We start from the raw sequence: 13,265 nt of genomic DNA on the forward strand, positions 1-13,265 counted from the left end.
TAAGACCTGAATCTTGATTTGGAGCTCACATTTTCCTATTCCTTTCCTTTTAGAGATGGCCTCAAAAGCTTCATGCCTGGGGCACAGGGTGGGGATGGGCTGGTGGCATGGGGGGATGATGTGGGTTTTTTTCCTTTGCTTAGAATTTAAAACAAACAACAAACCCCACAAGCATCCCTCAACTAATATATGCTCAATGGAACAATGACAAAGATTGAGAAGTGTCTAAATTGAGGGGTGCCTGGGTGGTTCAGTTGGTTAAGCATCCGACTTTGGTTCAGGTCATGATCTCATGGTTCTTGAGTTTGAGCCCCGTGTTGGGCTCTGTGCTGACAGCTCTGAGCCTGGAGCCTGTTTCAGATTCTGTGTCTCCCTCTCTCTGCACCTCCCCTCTTCTCTCTCTCTCTCTCAAAAATAAATAAACATTTAAAAAAAGGAGTGTCTAAATTGAAAAGTGATTCTCCCTCCTTCTCCCTCCAACCCCTAGCCTCCAGCAGTGACCCCCACAAATGGTTGCTGTGTGCCTTCAGACATTCTCTCTTGTTTATTCCAACACACATACTCTTGTAAAGAACTTTTTAAAAATGACAGTTCAGTGATATTTGTGGGCATCTTCTTGAGCCCTTGTGAACTAGGGAAATTGAAGGGATCCTGGGAAGGCCTGCTCTTCTATTCATGTTAGGACCTGCACCCCCACCCTACACATGACTTAATGTAAGTCCTCCTCGTAAAGTCAAGGAGTTAATGATTTCTTTGGAGACTTCCAGCATGATGGATAACATCTAAGGAGTGACCGGTGAGGTTGTCCTGTACATTTTCCAAGACTACTGACTCCAGGCACCATGACACCAAGACTCCTGGCTCCTGAGCACTTGTCCTTGCTTTGACCAGTTCCTGGATGCCTGAGAGAACACATACACCAGATCACCATCCTTAATAAATACCCCAGACCCCAAGCAAAGACAAGACTTACTCTCCTTTCCTTCCTGAGTCTTCCAGACACTCTGTCTGTATTTGCTCTATGTTTTCAGTAAACTCTGCTCTCACTTCCTCTAGGGTTGCACTTGATTTCTCTCCTGTGGGAAGCCAAGGGCCCTCTTGGCTGGTCCTTGGACCCGGCCAGCCTGCATCAGTTGTACAGAGAGCTTCCTCACGCTTTACCCAGGTGCATGGGATTCCACCCTGTGGCACCACTAGGAGGCAACGCCTCCCTGGCATATTCCTTGTGGAGTCACACCCTGGAAAGAATCTTCCCAGTGGGCTTTACTATTACAGTCTTTTCTTTGGGTTAAGGCTTTGAAGGTGGTCCCTAAAGTAAAAATACAATAAAAGGTGTGGTGGTGAGAAAAGGACTCTGGATTCTGTCATATTTGAGTCAGCTCCCAGATTCACTGTCCCTTTTCCTTTTTTTTTTTTAAGTTTATTTATTTATTTTGAGAGAGAGAGACAGAGAGAGAGAGAGAGAGCGCAGGAGGAGCAGAGAGAGAGGGAAAGAGAGAGACCTCCAAGCAGGTTCTGCACTGTCAGCACAGAGCCCGATGCAGAGCTTTAAACCTGTGAACCATGAGATCATGACCTGAACCAAAATCAAGAGGGGGACGCTTAACCAACTGAGCCACCCAGGCACCCCTGGACTCACTGTTTCCTATCTTTATGACCGTGGCCAATTTATTTAACTTTCCTGAGCCTCGATTATCTTGCCTGTTAAGTGGGATTGTTGTAAAGATTAAACACAGTTTAGTGTGAAAAACCTCAAGCCCATTTTCTGGCAGAGATTGGTATTCAGTAAATAGTTTTTGAGTGTCTTAAGTAAGCATAAACTGAATGAAGTATAAACAAGGGTAAGATTTTAGCTTCCGTTTAAATGCCCAGGGTCTTTCAGGTAGGGTCGGTGGGCGTTGGAATACATTGTTCTTAATTCCCCTGTCAATGGCAGAGGAAGCAGGAAGCCTGTGGGAAAGCAGGACTAAGAGTCAAGCCCAGGCCTGGCCAGCTGTCCCCAACGTCAGGGACACTTTGATGAGACAGGGATCATTCCCTTCCAAACTCACGGCTCACTCACCAGCCCTTAAGAATGTCAGACACAAGGGGCGCCTGGGTGGCGCAGTCGGTTAGGCGTCCGACTTCAGCCAGGTCACGATCTCGCGGTCCGTGAGTTCGAGCCCCGCGTCAGGCTCTGGGCTGATGGCTCGGAGCCTGGAGCCTGTTTCCGATTCTGTGTCTCCCTCTCTCTCTGCCCCTCCCCCGTTCATGCTCTGTCTCTCTCTGTCCCAAAAATAAAAAAAAAAAAAAAACAAAACCATTAAAAAAAAAAAAAGAATGTCAGACACAAATCTTGGTTTGTGTTTTTCCAAGGTTTTCTTTTACCAGTGTTCTTCCTCCCTGGCCTCATAGCAGCTCTGTGCCGACAATATTATCTAAGTCATGCTAAGTTGGTTTCCTGCGGCTCCTGGGGACCAGTGTGCACGCATTAATCGGCAAACACCTCTCATATTTCAGTAGTGCCTGTGCAGCAGATTGGCTAGTTTGCAATAGTCAACTCCCAGAGACTGAGAGCCAGGATGGGACAGATTTTGTTAACTAAAATGCAAAGGGAAGTTACTCAAATAAGAGGCCTAAGCGCTACTAGCAGAAGGGAGGTGGGGAAGGGGCATAAGCAGAGAAAACATGGGTTTTGTTTGGCAGAACCAACAGTTACAGCCAAGGAAACACCAAGGAAACACCAGCCAAGGTGTTTCACTCACCTGAGAGCCCCTTGCTAGATGGGTCTCCCCTGACAGCCCCTTACATGAGCCAGTTTGAGCCAGATTGGAGTTGAAGACTGCATAGAAGTGCCTCACCCTTCCTCCTCACCCCTGAGTTGTCCTGAAGTTACCTTTAGCTCATTATAATACTAAGATCTCCTCTTGTGGGTGGAGTTTTCCACCGTTTTTTCAAACATACAATGTACACACTAGCATGTTGACAGTCTAGGAATTGACAGTCTTGCAGAATTGAACCAAAGTGCCTAAGTAATAGGATATGCATACGTTCCTTAACGTATATGCAAGCTCCCCTCCCCTCCCCCTGATACACTGAAAAAAAGGTTTCTATACTAACTCCACAGGGAGATGGTGCTTTGAGAGCCATCTCCCTGTCTTCTCACCTGCAACAAATAATAAAAAGTTCTTTGCTTTCAACGGTTCCTTGGGTTGTGTTCAATATGCTGCACCCCAAGTGGCAAACCCCTTGAGTCCTGTTACAATTCGAGGAAGGGGCAAGGGGTCTGGCAATGATGGGCACTCCTGCAGGGGCCACTCTGGGAGGTGAGGACTGGGGTGGGAGCAGCTGTGTAGATTTGGGTGGGGGGCTGGGTGTGAAGGAGGGAGCATGGCTGAGCATCCCAAATGGGGTTCTCATTTGCTGTGTTCTTCTAGATCTATGTGACCATTGTGGTCTGTAGTGACTCGTGACTCATGGCCAGTGTCTGGGCTGCTCATGTATTTATAGATAAGTGTTCCTACACACAGCTCAGCATTGAAAACTTGGGAGGGTTACATCAGAGGAAATATGTCTTCAGAAGTTCACTGGGACCTCTGTAGCCCCAGACCACCTTGTGTGACATGAGAGAAAGCCAGCATTTGTGTATTTCACACTAGTAGCTTATGAAGCCCCCTCACCTGGTAGGCTCTACTGGTTCCAGGTGTACTGAGTGCACTCGGCCCTCGGGAGCTCCCAGACAGATGCACTGGCATTGTAAAGTTGTGCATGGTGTGGGGGGACAGGGCTTCTCCCTGGGAAGGGACTTGCCAGGTGGGGAAAACAGGGAGGGAGCTCATCCTTGAAGCCTGAGGAGAATTCAGCTGGGCGCAGGAGCAAAGGGGAAAGGCACTCTCAGAAGAGGGAACAGCAGAAAAAAGGCAGAGCCCCTGATCGTATTTCTCACTGTGGTCACGATGACTGCCACACTGAATTGAGATGCAGTGGCTGTTGGGGGGCAGAGGTCTACAGAGAGCACGTGCTCCCCTCACGGTGGTTTTAAATATGAGGAAACTGAGGCAGTGGAAGGGTTAGGGCTTTGGTAGGGACTTTGGGAGGTGAATGGGCACTAGGAGAAGAGACTGGGTCATGGTGAAGCCACCAGTCCTGGCTGGCCTCATGCCAGGCAGCTGGACTTGACTCCTGTGCACAGCCCTGTCCCTCATCACACATCTGTCTCCTCTGGCTGATTCCAAATGCTTTCTCCAAAATGGGCAGATGCTTCTGAGCTCCTCCTTTTAAGGAGGATAGAAGGCCTCTTATCATCATCTGGAGAAGCAGAGCAGCCACATGCTTGAGTCTATCAATTCTATACTGGGGTTTACCCCCAAAATATGCTCATGCTCGTGTGTACAAGGAGACCCCACATGCATGTTCCCATTCATGAGATCCCCAACAAATAGCAACCCAGATGCCCAGTTGCAGTAGGACCTGTAAGTTCATCCCCACATATTCACATGAGGGAATATTACATGGCAACAGAAACAGACAAACCACATCATATGAATGGCTCTCAAAACATAACCCAGAGCAAAAGAAGCAAGTCCCCAAGGGGACACACAGTGTGAGTCTGTTTATATAAAGTTCAAAAGCAGAAAAAGCTAAACAATATATTGCTTAGGAATACAGATGAAGCCCAAAATAAAACAAAGCGAAACTCTGAAAGAATCCACAAAAAAACCCTGCTACAGCTAATAAGCAAGGTGAACAAAGTTTTGGGGTGCAAGATCATTAACCCCAAATCAGTTGTGTTTCCAAACACCAGCAGTGAAGAATCCAAAAAGGAAATTAAGAAAACAATCTCGTTGATGATAACATCCAAAAGAATAAAATATCTGGGAAAACGCTTAAACAAGGAGGTGAAAGACCAACACACTGAACACTATAAGACCTTTTGCTGAAGGAAGGAAAGAGGGTCTGAGCAAATGCAAAGACACCCCATGTCCCTGGTTGGAAGACTCAATCCCACACAGCTGGGGATGGATGGGGATGGATGGATGAATCTTCCCTTGCCCCCATCACCAGCTCCTCCCTGATTGGGAACCTGGGAATTGCCACAAGGGTCTCGGGGGGAGCCCCCTCTGCAGCTCCCCCTCCTGACTGGCTTGCTCAGGAGGGCAAACTAGTTGGAAAACCAGTGTGTATAGGGCCTCCTTGACGTTACCTGAGAGCTCAGTCTGGTCTTCCCTGGCTGGGAGGGCGCAAACCAGCACCCATGGGAGAGAGGATTGGAAGACCAAGGCTGACCTCCCAGTACCCACCTGGCTTCCATGGGGAGCACCCTCTCCTTTTCAGTGGTCCTTTGCCACTCTTTAGGTGGATTTCCTCTCATAGGACTCCTAGGACCTGGGAGGGTGCGCCACACTATTGGCGGTGTGTGTGAACAAGGACTGTGTCCTTCAGGGGCTGTGATGTTGCTGAGGCCACAGGGGTGGGGAGGGATGCTGGGTGCCACACTAGTGGGAGTGAAGTTGATATAGCTCAACATGATGCCTGTGGCAGCCAGCTCAAGAGCCAGGCTGCTGGGGCTGGTCCTTGCTCCTCTGCTCATTTGCTGTGACAGCACTTAGTAGACAACACCATATTAATAAAAGACAGTGTAATAGTAATTGTACAAAAAATAGGAGTTCGGGTCTTCATTGAGAGTTTTCTGCTGACCTCAGGCAAGATGCATGAGGAGCTTTGTTTGCTCATCAGCCTTTCTGGTCCTGCCCTGCCAACTGAGGAACAGGGAGCTCTCACCCATGCACAGCCCTGCCCACCGGAGAGATAGGCTGGAACCGTCAACATTTGAGCTGTAAAAGTGGGCATTTAAGAAACAAGGAAGGGTTAGCACAACTCCTCGTTTTTACATCTAAGAGAACTAAGGTCCAAACCCGAAGGCTGCCTGGTGGCTAAGGATCTGCTTCTCTCTCACAGACTCCTGGCAGCATGTTTTTGGAGGGGATCTGGGCAGTACCTGTCACGGGGTCAAGCGAACATACGCTTTGACCCAGCACATCCACTTCTAGGGGTTTATTATCTGGAAACATTTTTACACATACAGAGGCACTATATGGATGTTTATTCCAATATATTTTGAACCAAGTGAAAAATTAGAAGCCTCCAATTTTTTTTTTCATCTTGATTAGGAAATTGTTAAACCATTGATGATAGATCCAACCATGGGCTGTGCAAGTATCAGATACTCTAAAGTAGAACTTTAAGTTCTAAAGTGTAAATGTCTTTATTATTAATTGTAAAAAAAAAGTTGTACTAAGATCTTTCTGGTATGATCCAGTTGTACAAGAACAAACCTTGATATGCAAAGGTCTAGAGCTACGTTGCTCAACATAGTAGCCACTGGCTATATGCAGCTATTAAGCACCTGAAATTTGGCCCATCTTAACTGAGATATGCTGTGAGTTCAAGTATAAGACAGCAAACTACCATTTTTTATGTCTGATATTAGAGCTCAAAAAAAGTGGGGGAGTAGTATTTGGCCGAATTTTGAAGTACAAAACAAATGACATATCATTAATAAGATTTTTTTTAGTAATACCTACATGTTGAAATGATAATAGTTGGGATATGTTGAGCTAAATAAATTCTAAAATTAGTTTCACTTATTTTAACATGGCTTTCCTTTTTTAACACGGCTACTGTACAATTTAAAGTTATGTCTGTGGCACAGTTGACTGGGAGGCACTAGTTTAGAACAATACACATCAAACCATCAAGTGTGCTCAGCAGTGGGGCTGGGGGTGTTAGGACCTTCATCTGGCTCTTCTGCACTGTTGTACAACTTTATATATTTGTGTATTACCTCTCCAATGATTAACAGAAAAAAGATGCTGCTGCTGTGACTCCTGGCCAACATGCTTTCCACCTCATCATGCCTGACACATTTGCCCTCCCTAATACCCAATCTCTAAGGAGGGCCCATGGCCCAAGGAGAGAGGCCACCTGCTAATTCAGCATTAATTTTACCTTGGGTCATAGCAAGTGTGACCAACCCTTAAGGAATGAACACAGAACTTCCTGTCTCCCTGCCACGTTTACAGGGAGAGCAGACCAGATGGGGTGAGAGCCAGAAGCAGTGGGGGGAATGGGCAGGCACATAGCAACAAGAAGACCTGGCAGCTGGGAAGGGGAGAGCTGTGGGCTGTCATTAGCTTGTTTTCTTTAAGCTATCTCTAGCATTGGAAATGTATTCTTCCCCCTGACATAGATAGCAATTGAAGGCACAGTTTCTGGAAAATAGCAAGATAAATTGTGGTGTTTTCTGTGGGAGCCTGGGAAAATTGCTCCTGTTTGTGATGTGTGTCTGGGGCAATGAACCAACCATTTCCTGGACCCTGGTTGCTCCCAGTGGATTCTGTAATTCATTCACCGATTGCAGAGTCTAATAGAGCTAGAAAATGAGGGGCATAGCAGCCACCGACTGCCCGGGTCCCTTTGCATATCAGTGTGTCTCTGGCTACTACCTTTTTAATGGAGGTATTAAGATGTTGAACCTCATTAACTTCTAGGTTGTGGAAGAGGATCCGGGACTGGGTCCCATTATTCCCCTGGATGGCGGCCTCTATTTTCCCAGGTCCAGGTTTTGCGTGCATGATGTGCGCAAACACGTGCACACACACACACACACACACACAAATTAGAGGACATCTTGAAAACATTTCCAATCAAAGCAAAAGGGAGATTTCTAAAAATATCAAATGCTCCAAGTAAGAAGATTTTAAGTTAATGGAAAGTGTGTTTTGTTTTCACTTAGTTCAGTACGAAGATGACTAGCCACTTAAAATGCCTGAATATCATTCTGTTTCTTGTACTTATCAACTTTGCAAAGCAAATAAGTGGGGTTGCAAAGAGCCAAAGCAAACAAAATTCCAGACTTCTCCTAGAAAATAACCAATAAAACACAAACAATTACAGCAAACGCTTTCAACATTAGTTGACGTTTCCAATTACATTTTCTGGAGCCTGAAATACACTGCAGACAGTGGCCAATTTATGCTATAAATACCATCGCAAATGCCATGAATTAAAACTGCTGCTGGGTAGTGTGCAGAAAGATATTTGGTGAAGATTGCCAAAGACAATCCTTCGCGAAATTCAAACCTGTCTGAAGTCCGCTCCTAGAGAGGCTGGTGTCCTTTTTAATTCCTCCCTAAATATTTAATTCAGACAGAGCAAATTTGTCATATATTTTTCCTCCCTACCCCTCTGCCCTCCTTCATTTTCAGTTCCTATTCCTGGTCAACCCAGGAATGACTCTTGTAAACATTTCCATTCTTCCCCACCTCTGCCCCTGCCTGCTCCTCATTATTTCTGCTACTTTTTGCTAAACTTAAAAAAAAAAAAAAGGTATAATTTCTGGTAACAAAAGGAAAATGTATTTGTTATAGAAAATGATTAAAGTAAAAGAAGAAGAGGAAATATACAAATCTACCAAGGAATAAATAAACATCACCCATATGGCCTTCATCCTAGAATAACAACAGATAGACTTTCAGTATATTTCTAGGTTTTTTTTTTTCTGGGAACAGATTAGACGTGTGTGTGCACGCGTCTGTCATGAAAAGCATGTTCATTCTGCACATTATCATTATACATTCTTCTCTGTCCTTTTGCAAGTAGCCACATTATATTTCATCCTGTGGATAGACCATGGTTTACGTGCCCAATCCTCAGTTTTGGACATTCGGGTTGTTCATGTGTCTCACTGTAGTAAACAATGCTATGTAAATCCTGGCCTACCTTCAGGATTCTTTCCTCAGAATGGATCCCTAGACGTAGAATTGTACTTGGGTGCATACTATTCAACTGCCTTTCAGAAACCGGTTCTCACTTCCCACTGGCAGTGAGAGGGAATTCCCACCTCCCTTCACAGCCCTGTGTAGTAGAACCTATCTTTTCCCTGAGCTTCCCCCGACCCTGAGGTTTTAACTAATAGATGAAATATCAGCTGATGAAGGCTTATAGATATAACCCCTGCCCCCCACCCCGGAAGAACTTTAGCGATAACAAGGGCTCACGGGAAGAGGCACGCTCTCCAGGAAGTACAGGGACAGAGGTAAGATGCTAAGAAGTAACAGTAAGTGGCAAGGAGGCTGAGCCCTGGAGCTGGGGCTTCTCTGCGGATCCCTGGCACCTACATTTAGAAGCCAGCTCTGAGGAAGCCTCATCACGCTGGAGCCTGGTGTTGGCCGGCTGACACAGGGCTCATTCCCTCAGGGAATCATCCTGGAGGCCTTGTCAGCTGAGAACAGATACACCCTTATCCAGCCAGTCTCAGCAGCAGAGGAGCAACAGGCCCCAGGAAGCAAAGCCCTCAACCTGAGCTTCCCTGCACCTGCGCTTAGCCCCACCTGAGCTTACCTGCTACAGTGGCAGAGCGGGGAGGGCCCAGCCTGGCCTCCAGCTTCCTCCTCTGGCCAGACAGGAAGCTGGCTGAGGAGGGTCCACCCTTTAAGAGAAGAAGTCCACATGAGGAGCATGTGAGCGCCCGTGCCGGGCCCCTCATGATCCTGGTGAGGCAATGGCCCCATGACCTCGCTCCCAGGCCAGAAAAGGAAACCAGGGCCCCATGTTGCCAGGCTGCTCAGTGTGGGATCCCATGAAAACAGCCTTGGGATCTGAGAGAGGTGGGGGGAGCCAGAACTTTCCCTTTGAAGTGACCCTCCTCCCCCCACCAGTCCTTCCCCTGCTAGAAATGTCAGCATGGTTTGCATAATTGAGACAATTGGACATAATCGTTCTTTCAGAAGCCCCTCATCAGGCGGGCAGTGCCCGGGCCCTGAGGAGCTGGGAGAAGGCAGCACATGGCACTAATCATCTGTAATCCTTTCTCAAATCATCTGAGGCTGAGCCAGAGGTCGAGGTGAATTCCAGTATGCATGCAGTGTGAGTCCCACATGACTCTCGTCCCCATCCGGGCGTTCCTAACCCCCACTGTCCCCATCCTACCAGCAGCCTGCATGACCTGTATCCACAGTCACCCTAAAACCACCATGGGGGGGGGGGTGTACTGTAAGAATGGGCATGGTTATTCCAGCTTTCAGTGAGCTTTCTCAGCCTAGCAGGAGAAGAGATCAGCCAAACCCTGAAATTCTCCTCCATTCAACCCCCTAGGCAGGGGCTTGGGTCTCCCTACACACTTGTGGGTCTCCCAGGGTGCCTCTCTCATTTCCCAGAAGAGTGCACAGAAGTGCAGACAGGCTGGATGCAGTGGCAGTTAGGGCGGTTTCCATTTCGTAGATGAGGACACTGAGGCCTCCGAGTGAGCGTGTGAGGTGGAACAGGAATGTAAGTTCGCCCCCCAGAGCCCTGGCTGGGGTGCAGCCTGAGCCTGCGGCCAGGTACCCACCCTTAAGCTGCAGGAGCCCACTCCCACACCTGGAGGACACCCAGGTGCTCAAGGAGCCTCTGACCTCCAGAGGTGATGCTGGATTGTGAAGGTGGATGAGGCCATTTTCTGCGGAGGGGGTCTGTCCTTTGCTTTCATCAGCTTCCCTCAGGTATGTGCCTACCAGAGGTGGACAACTGTGTCCCATGAGAGTGGGGGTGAAGCGTGACTTCGCCCATGTATTGCTGGTGCATGCAGCCTGGGGGCAGGGCAGTGCCCACCCAGCGACAGGGTTGTTTTCCTTGTAAACTTGTGGTTGGCTCTAGATAGACTCAATGGGCTTTTAGCTGGAGTTCCTCCAGGGGCCAGAGGGGCTCTGCAATGGCGGTATTTCGGATGGCACAGATTAAGACAGAATTATGGAGGCAGGGTGTTCCTGGGGTGTCAAGAATCAAACTGGGAGGAGCTGGGAGGCCCCCCATGGCAGGTGAGGGTCTCGCCTTCCCTAGCGGCATACTCATGCCCCATCGTGGCTACAAGGTAGAGAAACTTGGTGTTCAGTGCCAGTGAGCACCCCCATGCCAGCCGGCCAGTTAGTGCCTCTCCAGACAATGGGCCAAATGGGCCCTTTCTGGGGTCAGATAACATGGAGAGAATGAGACTCGAGCCTTCCCAAAGTGAACATGCCTCCTCCCCGGAGCTGGCACAGTGAGGCAAGCAACCTGGAACTGCCATATGCAATGTGGTGGCCTGAGCCACGTGTGGCTGCCCATCGACAACCTGAAATTCACCCAGTTCAAAACACAGTGTGCTCAGAGCACACAACACATAAGGTGGCCAAGACAAGACCGGTGATAATGATTTCATACTAATTGCATATTGAAATGAAAGTTTGGATGTTTTGGGTTGAATAAAATGTAGTATTAATTTTTTTCACCCACTTATATTTAATTTTTATGTGACTGCTAGAAACTTTATTCTTACTTATTTAAAATACTTTTGAATGTTTTTATTTACTTAGAGAAAGAGAAAGAGCAGGGGAGGGACAGAGAGAGAGGGAGGGAGAGTATCTCAAGTAGTCTCCATGTGTCAGTGCAGAGCCTGAAGGGGGCTTGAACTCACAAACCCTTAGATCATGAGCTGAAACCAAGAGTCAGATGCTTAACTGACTGAGCCACCCCGGCACCCCAAAGTGACTACTACAGACTTTAAAATGATATATGTGGCTCACATTATATTTTTGTTGGCTGGCGCTGAGCCAGAGCTGAGGGAGGGAGGGGATCCCAAGCAGAATTCTCATTTCCAGAAAGTCTCGTCCTCTGTGCACGGCATCTGGAAGGATCCAGCACTAGGAAACCATGCACGAGAACTGTAGACACGCCATTAGCGTGTGAGGATTGTTACTCGTCCAGAGAGCAGTCTGAACCAATGGTAATCGTACTGATACTAGTGACGAGGAAGACACACAGGCCAGTTAACTGGTGCCAGGGCTTCTGTTTGTGTAGTGACCTACCCAATTGGTCACCCAGCCTCAGAGGTGGCACATTTCTTATCTCGGGTAAAGAATAAGGACACTGAAGCTCCTAGGGAACAAGCAGCTTGCCTGTGATCACAGTTGGGGAGAGGATCTGGGACAGTGACCTGTGTGGTGACCTGTGTGGACCCCTGAGAAGGCAGCAGCAATCAGGCAGGGGGAGCACAGTGTGGAGCCAGCACTTGCACTCTGTCTCTGGGGTCTTGGTTTGGGTTCCCCTCAAAGGAGACTCTGAGACAAGCCCATGATGTTTCTCGTGCTGCTCTGTGCCCTGCATTTCCTGACCAGTAGTAAGATCTCAAGAGCTGTTCAGATTCAGAAAGAGGTTTTGGACAAGACTCACTGGTGCCACGTGTCTTTCCATCAGGAGGCACCTGTTTGTCTGCTTGTCCATTTTTTGTCAGGTTAGGGGATCATGGTGATGATCACCTAGAGCCTTTATATCACTAGAACTTGCAAAATGGTGATCTTTAATTCTACCATTCCTTCTTCATTTATTCGCTGGAATTCACTTAGAAAGAGAAACTTCCCCTGACCAAATTGGTTATTGTGGTTCACACAGGAAAGGGAAAAGGTTTTGGTTTTCAGAGTAATGAGTTAGTTCCCTGGCATCATCCCAAGGTGACTAATGTGTTTCTTTTCTCAGAGTGTCAGTATGAATTCATGGATGGAAAGATATTTGATGCATTTCAGTTCACAGCAGTAACTTTCCTTATTGTTGCTCAAATGGTCCCAATTTCACATTGGCTCTTGAATCCTTCTGGCACAACACCAGGAGTCTCTGAGAGTGTCGTTGCTATCTGGGATGAAAAGGTGTTTCAGGCTTACCTTGTGCATTTCTTACCCTAGACCTGGATGTGGCCATTTTTCCAAAGACTATTTCTAAATGCCATTTTAGTGGGAAATGGTACTTAGAAATCAGTATCCTCCTTCTGAATTCAATTGTTTGTAGTCCTTGCAGTGGCAGAATGGTGATATTTGTATGTGCACATTCATATAATATACATATTGTATACAATACATAGATTATATTTAATATGTAAGATATGCATCATGAGTTCATACTGATAGTTCTAATTCCAATTTAGAAACACAGCTAATTTACTTACTTTGCCCTAATACTAATTACTAATTTACTTATATGTGTCTCTGCGCTTATGCTGAATCTTATTCCTAATGACATTTGTTTTATCCTAGATATAGTTTCAGACCTATAATGCCAATATTAATGTTAATGACACAATTACTAAATGCAGTTTAAAACACTGTTTTGTTGTTCTTTTTGACTGTAGGTATATACTATTAGAGTTTTTAAATCTCTTAAAATGATTCTTCTCAGGGTGGTTATTCTGCAAACTTGATACATGGTTGGATTCACTTCTT

The 13,265-nt window shown here is 46.8% G+C and overlaps 1 protein-coding gene across 15 annotated transcripts in view; it reads right to left on the reverse strand.

Moving 5' to 3' along the window:
• TRPM1 (transient receptor potential cation channel subfamily M member 1) overlaps positions 1-13,265 on the reverse strand; it is a 143,694-nt gene that overhangs the window by 87,452 nt on the left and 42,977 nt on the right. For 3 of the 15 annotated variants that reach the window (XM_058736832.1, XM_058736830.1, XM_058736828.1), the window contains exons 1-2: positions 9,382-9,589; positions 5,677-5,813 (exon numbers count right to left, since the gene is read on the reverse strand). The exons of 2 other annotated variants lie outside the window; for them this stretch is intronic. In XM_058736832.1, the coding sequence (XP_058592815.1) occupies positions 5,677-5,813; positions 9,382-9,526 (282 nt within the window). In that variant the 5' untranslated portion in view covers positions 9,527-9,589. Of the gene's footprint in view, positions 1-5,676; positions 5,814-9,158; positions 9,242-9,381; positions 9,590-13,265 lie in introns of those variants that run through there. 10 more of the 15 variants (XM_058736834.1, XM_058736831.1, XM_058736829.1 and 7 more) reach the window with 8 other exon arrangements.

Source organism: Neofelis nebulosa, chromosome 7 (assembly GCF_028018385.1).
Source record: "Neofelis nebulosa isolate mNeoNeb1 chromosome 7, mNeoNeb1.pri, whole genome shotgun sequence".
Taxonomy (NCBI): domain Eukaryota; kingdom Metazoa; phylum Chordata; class Mammalia; order Carnivora; family Felidae; genus Neofelis; species Neofelis nebulosa.